Below are 26,805 nucleotides of genomic sequence, written 5' to 3'. Positions count from 1 at the left end.
TTGCAATTAAAAAATTTTAATTTGTATTTTTCAAACACACATTGTAAATTTGTATACATTTGTGTTTTTCATACACACATATTATAAATTTGTATGCATGTCTTTTGAGTATATTTTAATTGATTTACTAAAATCATAACTTGGCTCCACCACTGATTATTCGGGGAAAAGTACTAAAACTATCTGAGTTAATCCAAAAACAAAATAGTTTTGTTTAAAAAACAAAACAAAATTGTTTGCACCACAGTAGGAAGATCCTGAAACTCCTCATAAGCCGGCACCAATTGATGCCAGATTAGCCTCAATAGTTGCAACATTGGGAAGAAAACTAGTCACGTAAAGAAGTCATAGAAATTCTCTCATTGTCATTATTGTACCTAACATAGTTTAAGGCATTTTGGAATACGTCCATCATTAGAAAACATCATACTTAACCCTGGCAATACGAAAAGTTTAAATAAGGGTATGCGTTTTACAGAACTAATTACACAAAATGTATTATTTCCTCTTTAAAGAAAGACTTCCATTGTGGACAGAACGACTTTTAGTAACCGAGAAGAAATAGATCTTAAGAAATGAACAAAAAGTGTATCGTGAAGAAGACTTCATCAAGAAACCCCACAACCATCTTTAGTAGCACCTAGCAGTTATTAAAGTAATGTGATTTAACAGATACTAAAGGATCAAAAAATTTAGCGGGTCCCTGCAGAGATGATAATCAAGCAATGGGCAATTTCGTTTCTAATTCATGAACTTGCAAATAGTTAGGTGGAAAATTTGTTTCTAAACCAAATTCAGAATGTGTCTATCAACAGAGGCTTTAAACTTTTATCTAAATAATCCCCCAAATTGAAAAATGTTAAAAGTACTACAAATCACTTACAACATTGATATGATGATAAATATGATTGATGCTATTTTAACAACATAATAATTAAATATTGAATTATTTTTTGTGATTAATTAGTGATTTGTGATACCTGAATTGATATAGAAAAATATGCTGTAATTTGCGGGTTACTCCTCAATATATATTACTTTGGTGGCTATAAAATGAGCCAAGACGGCAAGTTGAGCATTTAGATGTTCAAAGCTTGATTCTGTACTTTTTTTTCCCTAGAGCTAACAACAGGCTCAATTTTTATATTCAAGTTTTGTTCATTAGTTTCTCAATAACTTAATGAGGTTGAGCTTGCTCATGAGTTCTACTAAGTTGGTTAAGTTTATTAACTTAGTGCAATTTTTACTTAAGAAACCTATGTTTATACATTTCTCAGTGCATTAGCTACCAAACTTTATACTAAAATTGTTTATAAAAAAAAAAAACTAGAATTTACTAGTTCATTATGTACACTTCATTAATTATAGTTTTTATAAAACAGGAAGCCAAATGTGTGCATTTTTGGATAAGTGCTTCTTTAATGTTTCAAATTATAGAAAGTACTATATATTATAGTTAATGTTCACGAACATATATAGCAAGCGACGCTTGGCTTTGTTCAAGCTTGGTTCATTGCTAATTGAGCTTTACAATTGGGACTTGGTTTAGGTTTAGTGCATCTAGTACTGCACTGGAACTTGTCAGATGGTGACATTTGTCCAAAAGTGAACACATGTCATCATCTCAATAGGTCTAGTACTACTAGATACTAGAATTAAGCCTAACCCTTACACGTGAAATCAAATATTATTTGTATAGTTGAGAATATTAGGGGCAATTTGGAAACTCTATAAAGAATTCATTTCACTGATTCCATAAACTAAAAGGACAAAGATTAGCTCTAATTTAGTTTGGAGAAAATTTTCACAATCAACTACGTGGCGAATTATAAGATTATTTATGTATATCATTTGAATAAGTTACATAATTCATTGAAACCGTCATGTGACTAAAATTGTACAAAGATATGTCTCTTCAATTGCAACATAATGGGTTGAAGGAAGATAACTCCAAATCGAACTGGAGCTAAAATTTTTTCAAAATAAAATGCATTTTATATTTCATTTAGGTTGTGTTTGGTTAATTAGATTTGAATTTGGATTTTGAGTTTGAATTTTTAAGTGATGGATTTGAAATGCTTTCATTCCAAATCCATAAATATTAAAATCTATGAGTTTATGATTTATTTCAAACTCAAGAATTTTAAGTAGGGGTATCAATGTTTGATACGACCCTTAAACACGACACTAGTTTTTGTGAGTTATGGTTGGGACTTAGCCGGTTTGGGTTATAAACGGGTCGACTCGAAAGTGACGCAATAAGAAATTAATGTGTCATAAGCGAGTCAGCCCGCATGATCTGCAATAGACATATTTGACATGCCAATTTATTTGTGTTAACCTGAAATGACACATTTAACACACTTCGTTTAATTCGTATAACAAATAAATATTCATTTTATTTTAAATTTGTCAAATACCTTTTATATCCAACCTATATTTCAAACCTTAAAAAAAGTGAGTAATTACCAAAACTTATAAGTGATAAAATTGTAAATTGAAACTTTACAAAACCCTGGATCTCTAAACCCTACAAACTTTAAATCTCTAAACATTCTTATAATTTGTTGAACTGACTTGAAGTGTATGTATATACTACTTTTCGGATGTAAATAACTTATTTCTATATGGATGTTAATTTAATATTAAACAGGTTGAAATGAGTTGTATCATATTCGTGTCAACCCAACATGACCTATCTATTAAGCATGTCAAGTGAATTGGATTATGTCAACTCACTTCATTAACAGACCGGGTTAGGCTTGAATGATCATGACACAATTATTAAATAGGTTGAATTTGGGTTAAGACATTTAGTCAAATATTCTACCTCGACATAATACAAATATGACACGCTAACCCATATTGATACTTCTAATTTTAAGATTTAAAATCTTTGATATATTTGTCAAAATCCAAACCTTTAATAATTTTTAAACTGTCTAAATAAAATATTTGAATTTTAATCACCCAAAATCTTGTACTCAAATTCTTCCATCCAAACATACCATTGTGTGTTTGGTAAGTTGTTTTCAAATTCACAAGTCTCTAATTTTGCATTCTAGTTATTAATTTTGCTAAAGTGTATGGGGCCCACTTAATGTACACAGTACACCACACGGCCCCTCGACTCTTTTGAACCTGTTTCTTTCCCCTTTCCTTCCTCTCCTCTTCGGTTTCTCATCTCTCTGTACATCTTTTACTTCCTCAATCCAAAGTATATACAAACCATTTAAATGATGCAATAACAACTTCGTTGCCGATGAGGAGCCACCAACAATGGTGGCTTGGAGGCTAGGCAAATTCATTGATGGGCTCACGGTGAGTTGGTAGTGGTGTGAGCCTCAATTGAGGTTTTGTGGGTTTGGGGTAAGAATGGTGACCTATGATGGCATTCATGGCAATAAAGGTGAGGGGTTTCTGTCTTTTGGAGGAGTTTTCCGGCCGAGTGAGGCTGATAATTTAGCAGTGGTTTAGATCCTGGATGATGACTCAACGACTTTGGGGTTGAACTCTAATTGGTGGTTCTGATAATGGCGCTTTAAAAAAAAAAAAAATTAAGTGAGGATGAAATGGGTTTAGGAGAAAGGCTAATGGGAAATTTGGGAGCTGTGGGTGGGAATCCAATTGTTCGTGGAAGAATTGAATATATTTGATGAATAAGGTGTATGGGTAATCAAATCAATTGAATTATTTTAAAGAAATTGTTAAATAAAAAATGGTTAAAGGTTTTAAAAAAACAATTTGATAAACTAACAATTTATTTAGGCTAAAACAATTTAAACAATAATTATATTGTAGGATGGTCACTAATAAATTTAAAGTATACAAAATCTAATAAAGAGATAATTAAATATATTAATGTAAAAAAAAATACATATACACAAAGTATTGCAATTTATTTCTACTAACAAAGAGAAAAAGAAAAAGAAAAAGAAAAAAAAAAGGGATTGATAATAGATAAAGTAAAAAATGAGGGAGAGATAAAGTTACTTGCTTCCTTTGTTGAGCATTGCCGAACAGATGAAGGCTAGATTTGAACATCCAATGCTTGGTTGTTGAGGTTTTTAGGTTTCTAGATATGCACAAATTTGTTTAAGAATATCTAGAAATATGTGAATGGAAAGTTTTGATGTCCCAAGAGGTTACAACTTTGATGTTTGATAGGGTTAGTATGACTTATCTTTGGAAAATGCTAAAATCATAAATTATTTTATAAATTACTGATGTAACGAGTGGTTATTGAAAAACAAAAAAATAATGTCAGTGATGGGTTTAAATAAGAACTAACTAGTAAGAATTTGTCATATTAATTGTTTGTAAAAATGTTACAATAAAGATTGTTACAGACTTACGAGACCTATAAATATGTTTCGCAGTGGCCCCCTTGGGAGCCATATGTCATACCAAAAATTAATTGCATTTTCGTTTCCTCTTTGTTAGGTAAGCCCTTGCTTAGTGTATGTTTGACTCCAGCTTAGAAGTTCAGCTTATTTTACTATTTAACTTATTTTTGCTACTATTTATGGGTTTTACTGCACTTTTTGATATTATTCATGAGTTTCATTGTACTATTTTAACTAACTTTTACCTTTATCTACAATACTTTTAGTAAAATGTTTTCAATTTTAGCAAAATAAACAGATTCTAAACAAGCCTAATGTGGCTAATACCTCTCATTATAGCTTTCCAGATAAAGGAATCCGTTGTTCTAGTAGAAGCTAGTAAACATGAGGTTTTGAAAAAGTATTTGACTTTTAGTAACTGGGGCAATCGGCAATTTACATTAGTTTATTTTTAATAAATAATTTTGCATTAAAAAAGAAAGGACAATATACTTGCTAACAATTTCCTCATTTTCTCCAATGACATAGTCATACACAATTCCATTCATAATTACTTTTTAGTAATAGTTTCAGCGTATTACCAAATGCAAATAATTTAGAAAAATGCAATCTACCATAATGCATTTTTGCATTTTAATAAAATGCATTTTCCTGGAATACATTCATAAATATAAAAATAAAAAAAGTTACCAAATGTTACTTTAATGAGCGGACACAATTAATCTATTCATTTTACAATCCTATTTGATTTTTCTCCTTCCTTCACTAATATTTTTTTAAAAGAAAGCTAAGTAAAAGAGCACAAATATATACTGTAGAAGGGCAAGACTCTAAGAACAAGGGCAAATGAGAGAAGGCCAATGTCAGAAGAACAGACCTCAGAAAGCATTGGCAGTGAGTTCTCGGGGAAAATGTAAACAACTCACCACAAGTACAAGGAGACTACCATACCTGAGGACACCGAGGATATTGAACTGTCCTTGAAAGGGCTGAGGACTAGTTCTGAAGACTATCGAGCATAAACCGAGGAAGATAAAGACGATTTGTCGTCAAGTGAGAAAGGGAAGAATGTAGATAATGCATCCACCACCTCCGCATTCAATACTCTGAACCCACTTAGCTGACCGCATTAATGAAGAAATGACCTTTGAACAGTGTCATCACATCTCATTACCTGGTGTAGAAACTTTCTAGTGAGGCCCTGATGGGACACGTATTAGGGGAAATGAACCCTAACCCTCCAAGTGGAAGGCCAAGATACAACCTAGGGCAAACTATATAAGGCAGAGGCCTTTGTAAAGGGGGGCATGAAAACATCTGAAAGAAAGGGAGAAAATAGAGGATCATCATTGTAATCTTTAATCAAGTGTCATGTATATCTCGGGCCAATTTTGAGGAGCATAATATAAGCAATCCGAGACTATTGTTAATCAATTCCCATGTCTCATACTTATACTTAGCATTTATCCTTTCATTTTTAAGCTTAATTCACTTAAACAAGGGTAACAAAGGTTGATTAGCATTCCATTTCTATAAATTAGTTGTGTGAGGGTAAAGCCACATATTCCATACTTTTTTTTTTTTTTGACTGAAAATATATATCATACTTAATCATGTAATAGGCATATAACAAAAATACCTTTTGTTTGAGTAAGGGATTATTATTAAATGCTATTGGTCCCCCATTAATATAAAATCTAAACTAGCTGCCTAGCCAATATAATATACATGATGACTATGCGTTTGGTATGTTGGCAGTTTGGTTGTTTGCCTTTTTTAGACTTAAAATTAAAAGTTTGGGACTTTGCAATTGTTGTAATGATTTCTAACTCTACCTAAATCATTATTTAGACGTGGTTTTTGTCATTAGTAATTAATATGGCTTATAATTGAGCATTATATCGATTACATATTTTCTATGCTGCAGTAAATTCTCAACCACAATAATTAAATTATTGATTTAGTGAGTATGTTGTGAAATTTTTTATTCTTTAGCTCAATTCTGAGCCAGAGAGAGACACATGAATATTTTAACATTGATTATATTTGATTGTTGTAAGTGCACAATTGCACCTGGACCCAAAGACAACTACAGGCTCAGGCCCAACGAGCCTTAGACAATAAAATTTGTAGAGCGTGGGCTTGAAACCTAGATTAGAAGTGTTGAGAATTTGATAACGGGCTAAGAGTTACAAACACATGTAGATAACAAAAGATGACTGAAAATAGGCCTCCTCGGACGTAAGCCGAAGGCAACTTCTGTATTATTGCTATTTCTTCCTTAAAAGTTACAATTCTTAGTTTCTTTCTTTGTTGCTGATCCCCCCATCTCTTTGGCCTTCACCCCCTTTAAATACTTCCTTTCTTGATGCCTTTTGGCTAGTGACTAGAAGTTTCAGCCCTACTGTTCAGGGGTCACTTCCCCATTAATGCGGCCAGGAAGGTAGATGCAAAGTCTTTAATGCGAAAGTGGCAGCCTTTGCTCTAGATATTTTCCTTAACACTGGTGCATCGAAAAGGTTCAGGTTTTCCCCCTTTAACCATTGGACTTTCGAGAGTTGTGCTTTGACCTTCATAATGAAGTTTTGAGTTCTCTTGGATTTGTCTGAGGAGAAGCTCGTTCTCGGCTGTACCCTCGGATCCTCGGCGTATGGGCCAATTCGTAGAGTCTAATTCTGGAGTAGGTCGGTCCTCCATGCTACAGTCCAAAGGCCATATGCCCATTTGGGTCCTTTTATCCCCCACAATTGTCATGAGTATAAAAGTTTTATCAACAAGATTTTACAAATCATGAAAAAATAATATTGAAAGTCGAAATTCACCATTATGAGCATAATGTAGTTTTGCTCAACATCTAGAAAAAATTTGTTAAATACATATATGAATTTTGCCAACGATTTGTGAGGACTACAAAATCAACAACTTATCAATTTGTTTATATTGTTAAAATTAATTTTCAAAACAAAAAGGAAGATGATATTTTAATAGAAGCTTTAATTATATATATATATATATATATATATGAATTTAACGTATTTCTAATTCTTTAATAGTCAAAATGTTTATGTTTATGTTTTGACCCCCTAAAACCTAATAGCAACCCTAATTATGTATTCACTTCTTTGCATCAAAAGGGCAATAATAAGAATAAAGCAGTAATGGTGTCTTTTTGGAAAAAACATTGATGAAAGGATGCTTTCCTAGGTCCTACCAATGCTGGGTTGTACACAACAGCTACATGTGTTTAAAGGACGTTCTCAACTCTCAACTATACAGTGCATTGATAGATACCTGCAGTATTATATATGTCTTCTTCCACCGCAGTGATTGAGGGCCATTAGTGTAGGATTTTGAGCAATAATTTTCAGTTTTTAAACAACATTATATGTATTTTTACATATTTTTTCACTCATATGTATTTTCACAAAATACAAACAACATTATCAAACGAGCCTTGAGTTACCCCCTTCTTGAAAGACATTTCTACCTTTTCATTGTGTTAGGAATAGGATAATCGTATAAGACTATCCTTAAGTTCACGTCATGTAGGCATTTCTTAGAAACTGCAATGGAGCTTAACCAAATGGCAGGTTGGTCCACAAAATTTTTAAAGTTGAGTTAAATGTGTCAGGTCAAATAAATGTCATTGTAGTTTACTGTTGTTTTCCTTTAAATTTGGGGTGGAATGTCATTCTCCTAAACCTCAAAAGTAAAAAATGTAATTATACTTAATAATAATAATAATAATAATAATAATAATAAACAGTAAAAATCTTGGGTACACGTTCTATTTCTCTCTTTTTCTTATTATTTTTAATATAAAATTAAAAATATTGTTCTACTTTCCTAGGTAATATAAGAAAGATAAATAGTTATGTACACCTCCCATGATTCTTAGAATAGTTTTCTTATTAGCGGGGAGCAAATGATTAGGTTTCTATGGTTATTTTGACATTTATGCTCCATTTGTTTTTAAGTAAAATATTTTTCTATTTTTTGATATTTTTTTTTAATGTAAAACATGGTCAAACTTGTAAAATATTTTTCATTGATGGTAAAAAAACTTGTAAAATGTTTTATACTTAAAAACTTGATAAAACATTTTATAAAAGCACATAGTGACCCTTCCCCTCATCTGGTGGTAAGGTCACTAGAATCGTTGCTCCATCACCGACAGCCAAATGGTGATCGAGTCACCTGACCTTCGACACCACTACTCCAATAGCTAAACCACCAATTTTTGTGGTTTATACTCAAAAAAGGATACAAATTACATCAAACACTTAAAATTATTTTGTTTGAAAATAAACGAAAAGTTAATAACCAATTTGAGCATTACCTTAAAAAAAATGGGGGCATCATTATTTATTTAATTAATTAATTTTTTATTTATTTTTAAATTGTGACAGTGTTAACATCAACCCAACTATCGGCGGGGTCCACAAGTAAATGCAAGTATACAACATCTAATGGGGGAGCATGTGAAGAGCAAAGATGATAACAGGCACAATAAAGACAGGGTGAAGAGTTCATACATTATGATTAGGACCACTTTTTTTTTTTTTCCTACTCAATTTGAGAGTGAGAGAGAAGAACAGAGAGCAGTGGAATTTAAGAAACAAAGGCCCACACCTCTATAAAAGTCGCAAACGAAGTTGACAGTTTATACAGTAGTAGCCAGCCCCCTCGTGCTAACCTGCGCTAGAGTTGCGTGCATATCTCTTTTGCTATTATTATTTTTTATTTAAAAAAAAATTTGAAATAAGACTTTCAAAGTCTTTCTTGAATAGGTACATAGCAATAGACCAATAGTACCAGTAGTAGGAGTAGGTTAGTATTTGCAATAAATTCCCAAACAAACTCATAATCTCGTGGTCGGATCCATGTACGGTTCTGTATACTTATACAGTTATACGTATATGTTGTGTGCAAACTTCATATAAAAATAATTGAATACAGCTTTTATACATGATTTTAAACATTAAAAAGGTCAAAGTAAGTTAAAACTTAAAAGTGCAAAAAGTAGTTTGCATAAATGTCATTACTTCCTCAATTTCACCACCTTTATTATTATGTTATCCATAAAATAAAAAAAATTATGCCATTGTTTTGAGATAATAATAATCAGGCTAGCCAAAGAGGCATCTCAGAATTATATGTGCTAGTATCCTGGGCCTGCAGTTACAGGTGAAGCATCTTTTCGTTTATTTTTCCATTGTAAGTGTTAGCACTGATGCTGATCTCTGCTTTGTTTTTGCTCAAGTATCCAAAAGAAGTTCTATTGGTCTTTAATTTCGAATAAGAATCACATGGTTGAATGATCAATTTTATGATATGATATCATTATCAGCCAGGCATTTAGTATGTACAAATGATGCTACATGATCACCTTCCACAACCCATCAAGTGATTATATTTATCCAGTGGCAACTCAAAGAATTTTATTCAGGGTGTTCCTATTCCACTCTGAAAAAAATTTGGGTCATTTTGGTCTATTTTGGGTGTTTCGGGACGTTTCGGTAAATACCGGCCGAAATTCAAAATTTGGCAAGCGTGAAGTTTGTACTTAAAAAAAAAATTCTTAAAACTAAAACAAATTTGCATTCTGTTCACCGAAAAACCTCAAAAGGAAAAAAGAAAAAAAGAAAAAAAAAAGAAATGAAATGAACAAAGGTACCTATACAATAAACCAATGTTATGAATACCATTTCAGATTGTTTATTGGAACGGAATATTTTGGTACCGGTCAATATCGGTAAATATGTTGTACTATTTCGAAAGTACAGTCATAATATATATATTTACCATTTTGATATATATATATATATAGATATATTTGGTCAAACCTATAAAAATTATCATGAATCATAAAGTTTTTTTTTTTTTTTTAGGGGATCATGAATCTTAAAGTTAAAAGCCCATATTTAATATTAATAATAATTATTATTATAATAACTAACAAGTTTTAAAAAATGTAATAACAATAATATTAACTAGACCAAAAAAAAAAAAATCACAGAGAATGGAAAAGACACAAAGCCTGCAATCTATTAACTCTCCTTTTGAATTGTATTATTATAATGCTAGTCATGTGGAGTGGCTCACAAAACTAAAAAATTGGGACAGAAATGCCAAAATACAAAGCTCAATGAAAAAAAGTGGAGGGTAACTGAGAGGACGAAGTGCAGAAGAAAACAGAGAGGACGATGTACAAAGAAAAGAAGAAAACGGAGATGATGAAGTGCAGAAGAAAAGAACTGAAGAAGGCCAAGTTGCTGAGGCTACTGACGAATTGAGATGAACTGCGATGGTCTGTTGGGTATTTGTTTAGGATTGATGTTGGGTTTGTTCTGTTACCAATTTTTATTTTTATTTTTTAGATTCTTTGTTACAATTTTTTTTTAAAAAAATTTTAGTTCAAAATTTGTTTGGCATAAAAATTTTGAAGGTGTTTCTGATATTGCTTGAGGGTGTTTTTTTTTTTTTTTTTTTTTTTTTTTTTTTTTTTTTTTTTTTTTTTTTTTTTTTTTTTTAAGGTTAACAAATAAAAAAAATTAAATTATTATATATAAAAAAAATTCTAGTCAGGATGTTTGTAGGAGCATTCTATACTCTGAGTGGCGTCCCCAATTTATCAATAAAGGGCACAACCTATTTCATGGGCTGTGGTGTCCTCACTGTCTCAACGATGTCACTCACTAGCACCGTCTCTATTTATTGGGTCATTCTATCGTACCTTTTTTTTTTTTTTTTCATGAGCCTATCTAATCTTGACCATTCATCCATCACTATCAACTATAGTAGATAAGACAATAGCCTACGCTAATGGTTAAGATCAAATAGGTATGGTACATAAACTTTTTAAAAATAATAATAATATAGTGCACAATAGAATTCTCATTAATTTATTTATGAAAAAATTAATATAAACTTCTTGTTATAACAAAACTAATGTAATAACAAGAAACTAATGTAAACTTGTTGCCGACATAAAGTTACGGTTAAGACAAGAAAATCAGCTAACACTTTTCTTGCCACGTCAGGCAGATAAGTATGTTAACTTGCCCAGACGAGGTTTCGTTAGCCCAGCCCGATTGATTTTGCTATGTAGACCTATTATTCAAGCCCATTGCCACCTTGGTCAATGCATCAGAATGATCATAGGTCACAAAGACGAAGTATACAAAAAATTTGACTACTGCTAACAGGTTGTTAGTGGTAAGTGTGAGTTCCAGTTAGCTCAATTGGTAAAGTCTCTAATGGTTGAATAAGATATTTAAGTTTTAATATCCGCTTATACAAAAAACTAATTGTTGTATTGGTCTAATAATGATGAGTTATTATTAGGAGTGGACACAATAGGTTGAAACTATCTTAAAAAAAAAAAAGTTGTTAATGATAAGTAAAAAAATTATTTCAGTGATGAGCCTATATGAGAACCAGTAAAAACTTGCCAAATAAATGATTGTGAATTTTTTTTTTTTATTATTATTTTTTTTATGTCTGTCGGATTGGTCGGACACGAATGACGAATGGGCAAGATGTGGACCTTGAAAGATTTGTGGGAAAAACATGGTTTTCAAACCCAAACCGTTTAACGAACTAAAAAAGGGAGAGGTTCAAAATTTTTAAGGTCGGACTGAGATTCAACCGAGGTCGAACTGTGATAATGTCATAATTAATTTAATAATAATAAAATACAAATAAAGGTATTAAAATTGAAAACATTAACAAATTTTTACTAAAAGTATGTCTAAAAAAATTAAACTTTCAAAAGAATTTTCACCATTTTTATAAGGTTAATCGAAAATAATAAAGCATAAACAAGTGTCAAAAATTTGTGTTTAGTAATCTATCAAATAAAAAAATTATCTAAAATAAAATCATTTTCAGCATAAATTAATAAATTGTATATTCACATGTAAAAAGTGTAGTTCTTGAACCTCTAATAAAATTATCAAATAATAATAGATTGAGAGGGGTAATATAATAAATTGGAAAACTATAATCTAAATTGTAAATAAATAAAATATTAAATCCAAGAATGACACAACAAAGGATCATAGCCTATTGGTTATTGCATCTCGCCTATACCTATTTGAGATTTTTTATATTTAAAATGATTGAACCGTAAATTCCACTTAAAAAACTGGATTTCTTCCAGATTCAAGGTTACCCGGGTTGGATTGGCCGGTCCAGTCCGAGTCTGAAAACCTTAGGGAAAAGTAAGGGTGCAAAATCTGACACGACCTGCTAACCAGACACGACTAACCTGTTTATAAACAGGTCATAGGTTGAGACTAAACAAGTTCGGGTCATTCGTGTTGACACGGCTATCCTGTTTAATAAATGGGTCGGGTTTGTGTTCAGCATATGAATCTGTCTTACCTATTTAGCTTATAAAGTTATTGGTTATTTTGATATTATTACTTAATTTATGGTTGTTTTTATATGTTTATTACTAAATTTATAGTTGTAACTGTATTTAAATTTTATATACATGAGAATTGATAAAGATTATATTGGTTAAGTATGACCTATTAATTAGATAGATTATAAAACAGGTCATTTGTATTGACTTTTATATAACTTGTTAATTACATGAGTTAAACGTGTCGGGTCGGGTTGACCTGTTTAATAAACAGCTTGTGTTCAGGTTGAGGATTCCTGACACATTTAGTATACAGATCAAGTCTGAGTCAATCTATATAATCGAATGCTTATGACTTGACACGACACGACACAAACTCAACTCGCGAACACAAACTGTCACCCAAAAGGAAAAGTTCCAAGTCCAATTTGCCAACTTACTAGTAAAAGTAAAAATCAACCCAGATCAAGGCGTGTAGGAAAAAGAATTCTTACAACTAAGAGCATTCGTATCAACTCATGCAAATTTTTTATTATCTATTTTAACATAAGAACCTATTTTTTATTTATTTTGCATATTTACTCTTTAAAACACCTCATATCATATTTATCTATTTTACACAACATTTCATTAAAATATCAAATTTTCTTGATTTTTAATTTTTTTTACTTTTTTCATACGTAACAATCACTATTGAGTATTTTCCTTCATCCTTGAGATACGTAAAAAGACGATTAAAAAATTAAATGCAAAATGAATAAAACTAGTGTAAATTTATATGATTATTGTAGCAATTATGTATTTTTACATATCTTTGCATAACCTAATATACGTGAATTTTGAGCCTGATTGCTAAAATGTAGTGTTTTTTATTTATTTATTATTTTTTATTATACAAGCATGCCATTACTCTAAGTGAAGAAATTTGGATGACAATGAATCTCTCCACGTGGTTCCAATCACAAGACATGCATAACCTAGAGGGTTGCAACTTACAAGGAACACAACAGGTGAGCTTACGCACACTAAGGCAAGAGCCCGATGGGAGTCCAAACTCCAACGTAATACATAGCAGTCTTTCAGTAAAAACCAGATTCACCTGGCCGAAACTTTAAAAGGAAAACTGAAGAATGCATTGAATCCCCTAGCTGACACACTGCCACACCTGATGTACTGTAAAGTAAGTCATATCTCTTTCTTTTTTTCCCCTTATTGATTTCCCCCTCCCCCCTCCCCCCTCCCCTCTTTAAACAAGTAACTCTCTACTGCTCGATGCTGTTACTGCACAGCTCGAGGTTGAAACTCTGTTAGATGCGACAATTTATGACAAGCACTTTGCCAATCCTCTATACACTTTCAAGCTATATATATATATGCATCGAACCAATACAAAAACTTGTCTCTTTTTGGATGGAAAAGGACCAATAAAAAACATTACTTCTGCACACATTAGCATTGACCATGCAGCTTCAATTTACAAGAGATAAAAAGGCCAGTCCATGATTGTCAAATTTTGACAGGAGTCCGTGATTGAGAGCCAGTTACCTACTGGCCTAGTAATTGGGTAAAAAACTCGGGCAAAAGGAATACCGCATTCAGCAACTGATATAAATACCCCCCGTTTACCCTTACACAAGGTTAACTGGTTAGATATATTAAATGCCAATTTGCAACATTAGAGTTTGCTCCAAATTAGCATCTAAATTTTTGTAAATTTAGACAAATTAGCATCCAAATGCATATTAACTTCAATCACTTTTGCATTTATATAAATTTAGATGTATATTTAGACAAGTACTTCATATAAACACCAGAACAAAAAGAGCAAGGAATGAACACAGTTCCTTAGAAATCTAGATAGCTATAGCCAAATCATAGTGCATTTCCTCATAGTTCACTTTATCAAGAGCAATAAAACACAATCGATTTTTTTTTTTTTTTTAACAAAATCACAAGACATCTCCATAAAATTTGACTAAGTATTAGTTTCTGTTTGGGACAAGCTAAAAATTTCAGCTTATTCGCAATTTCAGCCTTATTTTTATTACTATTCATAAGTTTCATTGCACTTTTTAGTACTATTCATGAGTCTCACTGTACTATTTAGCTAACTTTTACCTTTATCTACAGTACTTTAAGTAAAAAGTTTTAATTTCAGCTAAATAAGTTGTTCCCAAACGAACATTTAGTTGAACATTTGAGTTAGTTCCCTCCTGCATTAGCCATACCATATATTAGCATAAGCTCTAGCCATACTATATATTAGCATATGCTCAGTATTATAACCATCCATTTGTATGTTAAGAACAAAAATAATACTCTTGTTTTTCTTTTTGCTTGTTTCTTAACACATTTCCCTTGAACATCCCATGCCATTTTTTTTATAAGCCCCTTGAATATATCATATTGTCCCACTAAAGCTTCAGTATAGTTCCTTAGGTAAAGTGCCTTAGGTTAACATTGTTTTTGTTGTATTGGTCAATAAAATCCTATGGCTGAATTCAGTTGAAGAACCTATGACACTGCATCAAAGGAACTGTACATAGGTTTTGCCCATTCTTTTATAAGGTATTAATAGGTGTGAATTATTATTTTTTCTCTATAATCGATACATAAGGCATATATTAGAGCAGTTCATCAAGACGACATGTTATGCAATGTAATGAGAAGCGGTCATAATCAACTACGTTGCCCATCTCAACGCAACAAGTCAAACTATTCAAAAAGTTAGAACATATAAAGTCATCTTTATAAATTATAATCATTATTATTATAACATGAATTTCCACCAAGTGAAGCAAATATTTTATTATAAACATATAAATAAAGAGGCAGAAAAGTGGTTCTCCACTAACGATCTAAAAGTTCATGCATCTACAACCACAAAATACTTTTGCTTACAAAATTGGGAAATGAACGGTAGACTTGTAAGTATGTGGACCTGCAAGAAATCATCCAAGCCTTTCTTGCCTAGTCTGGGTAGTGTGGGCCTCTTCAATATGTCGGGTAAGAAGGGAGATTCCATAATGGGAGGCACTTGAGGCAGCATAATAGGATGTCACTGTGAGTTGAGTGAACTTTGGTAGTGCATAACCTACAACAGATTAGCAGCCAATTTGATATATATATCCAAAATGAAAGTTTCTAAATGAATGTCTACCAAGATACCCAGTGCCTGAGACTCATTTGACAAACCAAGTCTTTACACTCATATATATGAGTAAAACCGAAAAGATTTAAGTGACATTAATCCTTTGAAGTTTTAAAACCTAACCACAAGTCAAATGGAGGATTCACAAGTCAAGTACCAAAATGAACTCCAGCAGCTTCCCAAGCAACATTGATAATTGAATTCTATACCTCAACAAAGCCTTAAATAGTGGTCCCATGATACGAAATCTAGGGAATCTTAGTAACGATGAAGCCTAATACCAAAACTTTGGTGTCCATCCACATCAAGGAAGACATTCTGGTATATTATTAGTACTCAATACTCATTCAGGTCATTAAGTTTTGGGAAATTTTCACTTTAAAGTTTAAAACCTATAGTTTAGGGGTAATCCACTGATCCAAATTAAACCCAGTAGTTTCAAAAGTACCAAATTAAACCCTATTCTTTTGAAAGGTAACAAATTAAAACCCTAGTGTCAAAATTGGAGCAACACCGTCAGCAAACATTAAAATCAAAAGTGAGAGAAAATCAGAAAAACCCTCTCTCTCAAAAGGCCTGCTGATGGACTTCATGCTTGCTGGACCACAGCCACTATTGGAGTGCAGGAAGCAAGAACATGGACTGGCGGATTTAAGAGCCTCTTACATAATATGCTTATGCAATTGCTATTGAAACCTTTTTAAGTCCACCCCTACTATAGAAATAAGTAGGTTTGGTCTTTGCTCTTTGGTCCCTCCACCTCCAGGACATTACAAACTGTGTTGGGCTATAAGTCCAACTGAGGAAGGTATAAGTTGATAGGTGTAGGGGCTATTGTGCGGGACTATCAAAGATCTTTCATGGCAGCATTGGCAAACTTATATCAAAATCAAATAAGCAAATTTTTTAAAGGGACTTTTGATGCTAATGTTAACGGTGTTAATCTTTTTTATTTTTTGAGAAACGTCAGCAGTGTTAAACTAATTTTGACTCCAGGGTGGTTTAATTTGTTACCTTTCAAAAGTTCAGGGTTTGTTTTGGACTATCTTTAAACTATAGGGTTTAAGGTGAAATTTGCCCTCAAGTTTCTTTATTCATTGAAATAACAGAGGTATAAGGCTAGCAGTGGGTCTATGTTTATGCCACTGTGCTGCCATTCGACTTGTATGGGTATGTTGGACTTTTTGGATCTGTGAATAAGGGTTTAAATTTATTGCTAAGATTTAATTGATAAAACGAATAGGACTTATTATCATTTAGGAAATTTTTTTTACAGGTATTACTGCATCTTAGGCCCACTTTTTGAGGAAAGTGGAATCTTCATGCTCAAATGGAAATTTTAAATCATGAGTTGTAGCCTTTATTTCTCTTTGAATGGAAAATTGGGATTGTTGAAGGCTACCAATGATTATAGAAGTAATCACAGCCAAGAAGAAAGCCAAACAGATGTTAAATTTTGTTAAGATATGCCTTAAAAACTAGGGGTTTTGAGTATTTTACTAGGATTTTGATTTTTTATTAGGGACTGTATAGTAATCTGATTATTCATGGAATTTAATAGCAATTAAAAATTGCAGAGAGAAACAGTTGGAAGGTTGCAATGTTCGGGCTTCAGTGCTACAAGAAATCAAGAACCAGTAACGTATTCTTTTGGAGTGTGATGTAGTACAAAGGAAGTAAAGTCCTTTTTGATTTGGAAATATGTGGTTAAAGGTTGATGGGTTCATTGACATGGTAAAAGGTTGGCGGAATTCTTATCAGTTTCATGGTATGCCAAGTTTCATTTTGTCTAATAACTCAAGGCAACTAGGCTTAAAGAAAAGGAATGAAACAGATTTTGGCAATATAGTTCGACAAAAGCTTCTCTTCTACTATTGATGGCTTACTAGGAACCGGAATCCTAGAGGCCTACTATTAATGGCTTAGGATTTGATTGTCTAGATGAGACTGAGAGGCTCTCACTAGAGAGGGATTTTGAGAAGGAGGAGATTCTTGAGGCATTAAACGAGGCAGAGGGAGATAAGGCCCTGGGGCCTGATGGGTTTACTATGGCATTCTTCCAAAAATGCTGGTGTAGTGGAAAGGGATGTAATGGTTTTCTTTGCAGATTTTCATAGACACGGCATCTTTGAGAAATCTCTTAATGCCATGTTTCTTTGTTTGATCCCTAAAAAGGTCAATTCTGTCAATATTTAGGACTTTCGCCCTATTAGTCTTGTGGGCAGCTTGTATAAGCTTCTGGCAAAGGTTTTAGCTCATAGGCGAAAAGGTATTTTGGATAAGCTTGTTTTGATTCTCAAAATTCTTTTGTTGGAGGGAGACAGATTCTCAACTCAGTCCTTATTGCAAATGAGTGTCTGGACAGTAGAGTAAAGAGTGGGATTCTTGGTGTGAATGTCAAGCTAGAGATTGAGAAGGCTTACGATCATGTGAACTAGAATGCTCTATTCTACCTTGTGGAGAGGATGGGTTTGGGGGAGAGGTGGTGGAGATGGATGAAGGCTTGCATTTCTACAGTTAGGTTCTCAATTCTTATTAATGGTTCTCCAACAAGTTTGTTTGGCAGTTCTCGCGGTCTTCATCAAGGGGATCCTTTATCTCCACTCTTATTTCTCTTGGTGATGGAGGTTCTTAGCAGGTTGCTGAAGAAGACGAAAGTGGGCGGTTTCTTGAGTGGATTCCAAGCAGGCTCCCATGTGCAAAGGGGTTTGAAAATCTCTCATCTTCTTTTTGCTGGTGACACTATCTTATTCTATGATGCTTCTAGAGAACAATTATTATATGTAAGAATGGTGTTGATCTTCTTTGAAACTATCACATGTTTGAAAGTCAACATTGGTAAGAGTGAGATTGTGCCAGTAGGTGAGGTAGGTAATTTACATGCTCTAGCTTGTGTGTTATGTTGTAGGGTGGGAAATCTACCTATGACTTACTTGGGAATGCCTCTTGGGGCACATTACAAGGATCCCTCGATATGGAATTCAATTCTATAAAAAATGGAAAGGAGACTTCTAGGTGGAAACAGTTATATTTGTCTAAGGGTGGCAGACTTACTTTGTTAAACAGTACTCTTTCGAGCCTTCCTACTTATTTTTTATCTCTGTTCACTATTCCTCAAGCTGTAGCAGTTAGATTGGAGAAGATACAAAGGAATTTCCTTTGGGGGACTTCTGATGAGGTCTTTAAATATTCTTTAGTCGCTTGGGAGAAAGTCTGATTATCGATGGAAGGTGGTTTGGGGATAAGGAGGGTGGGGTTGTTTAATCAAGCCTTGCCTGGTAAGTGGTTGTGGCGCTTTGGGAAAGAAGATCACAGGTTATGGCGTCGGGTTATAGCAACCAATATGAAGTGGATAGTGGGGGTTGGTGTACTAGGGATGTTCAAGGGACCCATCGTTGTGGACTATGGAAGAATATTAAAGCGGGAGCTAAGAGTTTCTTTAGATAGGTGGAGTATGCTGTGGGGGAAGGCCATCGTATTTGTTTTTGGTATGACCCTTGGAGTGGGCCTATCCCTCTAAAGGATCTCTATCCAGATATGTTTGCTTGTGCTGTTTCCAAAGAAGCTTCGATTTTTGATTTGGTTGTTTCTAATTTAGAAGGGGGTAATGGAAGCTGGAATTAACAGTTCCGTCGAGCTTTTCATGAAAGGGAGGTAGAAAGAGCATGTTCTCTGTTTAAGCATCTTTATTCTAATATGCCAAGGCGTGAGAGAGATGATACGTTGGCTTGGAAGTTGAATCATTCTGGTGTCTTTGATGTTTGCTCTTACTATAACTTGCTAGCTGATCCAGATGGCTCTTCTTCCATCCCTTTTCCCTGGATGTGTGCATTTGGAGTACAAAGGTACCTAAAAGGGTGTCTTTATTTTTATGGGTAGCAGCTAGGGGTAGTATTCTTACCATTGATAATTTGGTTCTTAGGCGGTTACCACTGGTTAATCGGTGTTGCATGTGCTGGTGTGATGAGGAAATTGTGGATCATCTTCTACTCCATTGTAAGTTTGCTTATGTCTTGTAGAGTGAAGTTTTTTGGATATTTGAAATCTAGTGGGTGATGCCAAAGATAGTAGCCTCCCTTCTTTTTGGCTGGTGGAATTGGCCGAGGAAACATTCTTCTAATATTTGGAATATGGTTCCAGCTTGTTTGATGTGGTTAATTTGGCGGGAGCGTTATAATCGTACTTTTGAAGATATTGTGAGATCAATAGATCTTTTGAAGCCTATACTAGTTGGGACCTTATTTAAGTGGGGTAAAATTTGGGGTTTTACACAATGTATTTCCATTTCTGAATTTCTTCTTTCCATTCGTACCTCTTCTTGAGGTACTTGTATTCGTTTTAAGTTCTGAGTGTTCACCATCGTGAACATGATGTCCATTTTATGAAATAAACCTTTGATTACCTATCAAAAAAAAAAAAAAAGCTTCTTTTCTAGGCTGTATTAAGTCTATGGATGAGATTGAAGGAGCTGGATCTTTGCTAGAGGGTGAAAAACTACAATGTGATCAAGCCAAAGCGGATCTTGAGAGAATTATGTTGATGGAGGAAATTACTTTGGAGACAAAAATCTTGGTTGCTATGGTTTAAAGAAGGGGATAAAATACTATGTTCTTTCATAGACTTGCAAGCTCACACCATCTCAATAACACCATAGTGAACTTTTATAAGGTCCTATTCTCAGAATCGGGATTTTGCAGGCCCTTGTTGAATAGGCTTGTTTTTTCAGCTTTGGAGTATGATGTTTCTTACCGGTTGGAAAGGTGTTTATGGAGGATAAGATGTATGAGGTGGTCTCCAATATTAATGGGAATAAAGCCCCCGGTCCTGGTGGGTTCAAGATGGCTCTTTCCCAATCATATTGGGGCATTTTAAAGGAAGATGTTATGAAGGTATTTCACTAATTCCATGCACATGGCGCTTTTGAGAAAAGTATCAATGACACTCTCCTCACTCTCATCCCAAAAAAACCCAGGGTGGTGGAGATTAAGGAATTCTGGCCTATTAGTCTCATTATGTGGGTCAATAAAATCCTAGTGAAGGTTTAAAACCGATGAACTTACCCTCTACCCCATTATTATAGGGGGAGGAATCATGTCTTGAGGTTTATTAGGTTTAGATCATGATAGTAACAACTGATCCTCACCCTTTCAGTCCTATGTTCAAACCTACCAAATTTAAAAGAACTCAAAATGTCCAGAAATACCAAAACCAGCAAAGAAATTGGAACTACATTATCATGCACAGTATTACATTATAATGACTTGAAATTTCTATTTGGTTAATAATTAAATAGAATAAAAACTAGACCTAACCATAGCTATTTATTAATCAAATAAAGTATCATGGATAACATTTCCTTATTTTATTCTTGATTGTAGTAGGGTTCATAGTTACCAAGATAAAACATTTTCCGTAATCAATAGAGAATCACCTTTGCCACCAATTGGTTGGATTATCTACAATGCTTGGGTATAGATACGATAAAATTTTAACCTATGGTCTTCACTCCATGATTATTACCCTTTATCGTCAGGCCAATACATTAGTTGATTTTTGGTGTAAACTGGGTTCAAACCTCATATCTCTTATTCACCAACAAAATACTTTACCAACTGAGCTAACTAGAACCCACAGTTCATGGGTTTTCTTTTATTAATAAGTAAGCCTTATTTAGTTTATAGGTCTTTATGTATGGGCTTTGGTTTAATTCAATTAGGGTTTGGTTTACTAGTCAAAGTAAAAGTCCTAGTTCTACTAGGAGAAGTTAAGACTATGGTCTGCATAAGTGTCTTATTGTACTCACTACTCAAATAAGTTAAAGTTTGATCAATAAAATTATTGAGTATTGAGGGACATTGGCTTTAGGGTTCTTTTTCCCTCCTCCTTTTCTCTTCTTTCTTTCTTTTCTTTTCACAGGTACTGTTCACATCATTTTTCATACTATTCACATATTTTAAAAATTCTATTTATATTTCTTCTGTTTTCAACCATAAATCCAATCTTTTCTCTCTTGAACCCTAAAATATTAGGGGAATTTATCTATGTGTGGTTGTGGTGGATTAAGGCTTAGGAGGATTTGCGGATTTTGAAGTTTAAAACCCTTTTTGGAAGACAGCTTAGAGTTCATTGGAGAAAAGATTGGATTTGTGATTGAAAAGAGAGGAAAAAAAGAGAATGTTTATTTTAATACGTGAACAGTGCATGAACAGTATCAAAAAACAGTATATGAACAGCACCCGAGGAAAGAAAAGGAAGAAAGAAGAGAAAAAAATGGAAAAAAGAGAGCCTTGATACTCAATTTTATTAATCAACTCTAACTTGTTTGAGTACAATATGACTTTCACATAGACCATTCTCTTAACTTCTCCCAATGCAACTAAGACTTCTACTTTGACTAGTAAACCAAACCATAATTGAATTAAACCAAAGCTCATACATAAAGACCATAATGTAAATAAGACTAATTAATGAGAAGACTAATTCACTGTAGCATGGCTTTCAAGTTATGGAGTTTTACCTTTAGGATGTTTGGGGTTCAGTGGGTTTTACCGGAGATGGTCCTTGATTTATTATGTGGGTGGCAATGTCATGGACCAAATTTGGATATCTGGAATCTTATCCCTTTATGTTTGATGTGTGGACTATATGGAGGGCACGAAATTGGTGTATTTTTTAAGATGGGGAGTACACGTCTTCTCAAATACAAGCATCCTACATTAGTTCTTTTTATGAGTGGTCTTTTGTATCAAGTCTTATTGATAGTATTTTTATTCACTCCTTCATAGAGTCAACTCATATGTAGATATTACCCCATTGTAATTTTTTAGGCTGCTTCATGTTTCTTTCACAATGTAGTCTCTTTTCAATAATATTATTTTTACCTATAATATATATTTATATATATATGTATAATTAATTAATTAATTAATTAACTACCATGGACACTTATTTTGGGCTTTTCCTTAACCTTAGGCCTCCAAAAAAAAGGATATTCTTTCACTAACCATTCTATGGTTGCGCCATCAATTCCAAAATCCGCAAATCCTACTAAACCTTAACCCACCACTACCACATGTAGACAAACTCCCCCAATTTGACCTACGTCATTATTACCCTATGAGCTGCCCAGCATCCATCAGACTCACAACCATCTATTCCCTTTGTCTTATATTTTGTTTTCCTAATTTTATTGATGATTGATGCTAGCAAACTCTGACTCCAATGGACCTTCTCCCTTTGTTTTTGCTGAGGTTATGGGTTCAAGATCCATCAAGTGTGTTGTGTGTGTAACTTAACTAACTAATCAAAGAAAAAACTTAGAGCTGATTGATCCCAAGGAGAAGGGAAGAGAAAAACTACAACCCCTAGTATTCCTTTATCTTAAAACATATTTATCTTATTTAAATTTTCTTTGAGAAGTTATTTTTATTGGCTATGCATCGACAGCTTCAATTTTCTTAAACATGAATCCCATACCTACTAAAAGGCATACCTTTCAATTCCCTTTAAATAAGCCTCATCAATTTCACCAGTCAAAGCATCCAATACAAGATATGATTGAAAATTCTTCATTTTGAACTCACATTCCATAAGCATATACTCCACACCAAAGGCTCACTGAAAGGTATTCAAACAAAACTCCTTAAGATCCATCATCCAAGACCCACCCCCTCAAAGGTACAAGTACCATTTTCCGTCAAATTTATGAAATAGCATCCCAAAATCCATTGCAAAGTTAGATAAAATTTTTATGGATTAGTAACTCACATTCTTTTATGGAATAGTCTCCCAAAATCCATCAAATTTTCACAGATTAGATTGCAGCTTAACCTAACGAACACACGCAACAATATTCCTAGATGGAACATGTTCCCAAAACCCGCAATTGCAAAGTTAGATCATCAAGTATTAGCAGATAAAGGATCAATTAAGCAAGTGAATCAGATTGTATGACACATCAAACTTAAGGCAATCTGAAAGCCCTTTTCTAAGAATAGAACTGAAAAATCACCCCCTTTTTTTTTGGCTAGATAAATCACCCCACTTTAAACATAGTGAATGAAGGGAAATATCCTTACCTCCGAATGCAGCGCTGGTACCAGAAAAGAGTAGCAATGGAGGAAGCTGTGAAAAAAGAAGATAATGGATCATGTCATGCAGGTTAACAGACAAATCTTCGGCAATTAATGGAAGAACAGGAAGGTCAATTTACATTCAAAGAATTAGAAAACCACAAAAGAAGTATATAAGATCTACCCCAACTAGGAAAGGAAGCCACTTCGGTCCCTTCACACGATTTTGAAGGTATGGGATCCCTGCAATTGAAAAAACACAAAGCAATTTCTATACATTAAGTTTTAAAAAAAAAAAAAAAAAAAAAAAAAAAAATCATAAAACACAAAGGGACACAAATTTACCTGTATTGAAACCATGTACTGCACTAAGCATTGCACCAATACCTGTACCCGCCTATTTAAATGAAAACAGCAGAAAGAGTTAAAACGGTAAAATCACTTGTACAACTATACTCATTAACAATATCATATAATTAAGCAGTCGGGTCATTACTGGTTTCATTCCATACAAGAGCCAGAACTAAACAGTAACAAACTAAAACTAAAACTAAAACTAATGTTCTTGCTCCACCTTTAAAACCATATACATCATATTCCATCAAGTTTATGGATACCCGCATCGTTTAACACATTTTTAAGAGAGTTCCATTAATAACATATATAAATTACATGAGCATAGATCTAAAATCCAATTAATATAATGAAATTCAATTCAGAATTCTACATAAGCAGCAATTAAAGTGTTGTGGAAAATGAAAGAAGCGGAGAAGAAACTGACCACAACAGTGGCGTCGTGTAGGACGGAAGTGATAGTCCATTCACCTCCAGCCTGAATCATCATCAATCACAAAGTAGTAGTATTATGAAAGAGTAAATTGATCAAACAGGTAGTGTTCATTGTAAAAGAAAAGGGAGAGAGAATGGTTACGGAGTTAGGGTTTAAGAGGGAGAGACAGCGAGGGCAGCGTGGGGATCCGAGGCCAGGGTTTATGGTTGGGTCGTGATGATACATATTGCCACTCCTCAGCTTCTCTTCGTACACCTCTCTCGTCCCCATCTTTTTCTACTTTTCTTTCCCAACTCCTCGCGCACAAACTCACAGATGCTGTCTCTCTTTTCAGTTTTATTAAACCCTTTAAAACTCTCTGCCTCACGATTTTTTTTTTTTTTTTTTTTTTTTTGGGTCCTTTGCCTTTTAGGTTCCTTTACCTATTTTAAAGATTGGAGAAAATCTTCACTTTTTCTTTTTTTTTCTTTTATACTAAAAAGATGAGAAATGTGGTGCTTATAATATTTTCACAATAATTTTAGGTGGCATATTATTACTTGCTGTAACTGGTGTGTAAAAAAGTAATTTCAATAATGAATTCAAATTAAATTTAATAATAATTTACTACGTAAGATTTATTGTAAACATAACATTTTTTTTAATATTTCATATTTGTATATCATTATTCATTAGTTCTTACATGACACAACAAAAAAATCATAAAAATTTCAAAAGATTCTCAAATTAGTCTATCACCCTACTCATGGCCATTAGAAAAAAAAAAAAAAAATAGAGATTGTGGTAAGTCCTTGGGTAAGGTAGTAGCTTAATTTGAAAATATTGTGAATTTTTATTGTATTCATAGATATCATTATTATATGAGAAATGTTAACCAAGGCCCTTAGAGCATTGATTTATGAGCTATTCTTAGAAATATTTTACTGGAAGGATGATAAAATAATAAATGATGTTGATAACTTTTTATATTTCCTATGAAAGTAATTTCTTTTATTTATTTTTTTTTTTTTGAAAGCTTATAAAAGTGATTTCAAAACTTTTTCGTTACGGCTAATTAATAATTGCCTTAAAGATATCCGTTAACATGATCCTTATTATAAATTGAGTTTAACACTAACCAAATAACTAGAAATAGGAGGGGATCCAATTTTGCTATTTATGTCTTGACACCGTTTACTTTGCCTAATATGGGTTTACGAGTGCATCAAGTGTGGTCTCTTCAAGTAATATTAGAACTACAACTTTTGTCATAATTTTTACCACAACTTGCTTATGTAGCAAATTGTAAGTGGTGGAGTTGTGGACCCATATGAACCCACCACTATTACTACACCCCTCAAAATTTGCCATATAAAGAATTTTGACAAAAATTATGATAAAAATTGTAGTTCTCGTATTACTTGGTCATCCTCAGCTTAAGCAAGGTACAGAGATTGAGTACCTACGACTAGCAAGGTGGGCCATTAAAGAAAAAGTCTTGAGGAGCAAGTGTCGTTGTACCCTCCTAGAATGGTGATGATTTTTTTTTTTTTTTGGATATGAGAATGGTGGTGATTTATTGATGAATTTGCGATGTGAGTCATTTCTTTATCCTTTATCTAAATTTACTCGTCATTTTTGCTAATTCTTTGGAGTTTGGACTAATCTTTCATGTCACGTGTCAGATGAAGACAAATCCTTGGAAGGATATTGTGCGCTACTGGCTGATAGAGCTTGCTCTTCTCTTTGTTTGGAACCAGATGATGTGGGAGAGTCCCTAAGGTAATATTGGTATCCAGGTGAATTGGGCAGCTTGATCAATTTGGGGCTTTAACCAAAAATTAAATTGAAACCTTTTATATATTTTAAAATAATTTCTTTTATAAAAATTAATATTACTTAAACTCTATTATTTTCTAATTAACCACATAAAATATTTTTAGAAAGCTTATAGACACAAAAAATTTGACAAATCTTTTCACATCTATTGATGTAGTAGATTGATTATGGCAAGTAAAAATGTGATGTTAGTGGTGAATTTAGATGAGAACTAATAAAAATTTGTTACCCCAATTGTTGTGAAATTTTTTTTGTAT

At 33.2% G+C, this 26,805-nt stretch overlaps 1 protein-coding gene across 1 annotated transcript; it reads right to left on the bottom strand.

The window, feature by feature from the left end:
- Positions 1–15,444: 15,444 nt before the first annotated feature.
- LOC142611373 (uncharacterized) lies at positions 15,445–25,133 on the bottom strand. Its single transcript, XM_075783486.1, has 6 exons — positions 24,872–25,133; positions 24,722–24,772; positions 24,286–24,337; positions 24,125–24,183; positions 23,947–23,992; positions 15,445–15,811 (listed from the first exon to the last, which is right to left on the bottom strand). Exons 1-6 carry the CDS (start codon positions 24,998–25,000, stop codon positions 15,669–15,671), a joined length of 480 nt encoding a protein of 159 aa, XP_075639601.1. The 5' UTR covers positions 25,001–25,133; the 3' UTR covers positions 15,445–15,668.
- Between the last annotated feature and the right edge of the window lie 1,672 nt (positions 25,134–26,805).

This window comes from Castanea sativa, chromosome 9, assembly GCF_040712315.1.
Source record: "Castanea sativa cultivar Marrone di Chiusa Pesio chromosome 9, ASM4071231v1".
Classification (NCBI taxonomy): Eukaryota; Viridiplantae; Streptophyta; class Magnoliopsida; order Fagales; family Fagaceae; genus Castanea; species Castanea sativa.
Note: the sequence above shows the minus strand (reverse complement) of the source record. Positions and strands in the feature narration are given on the sequence as shown.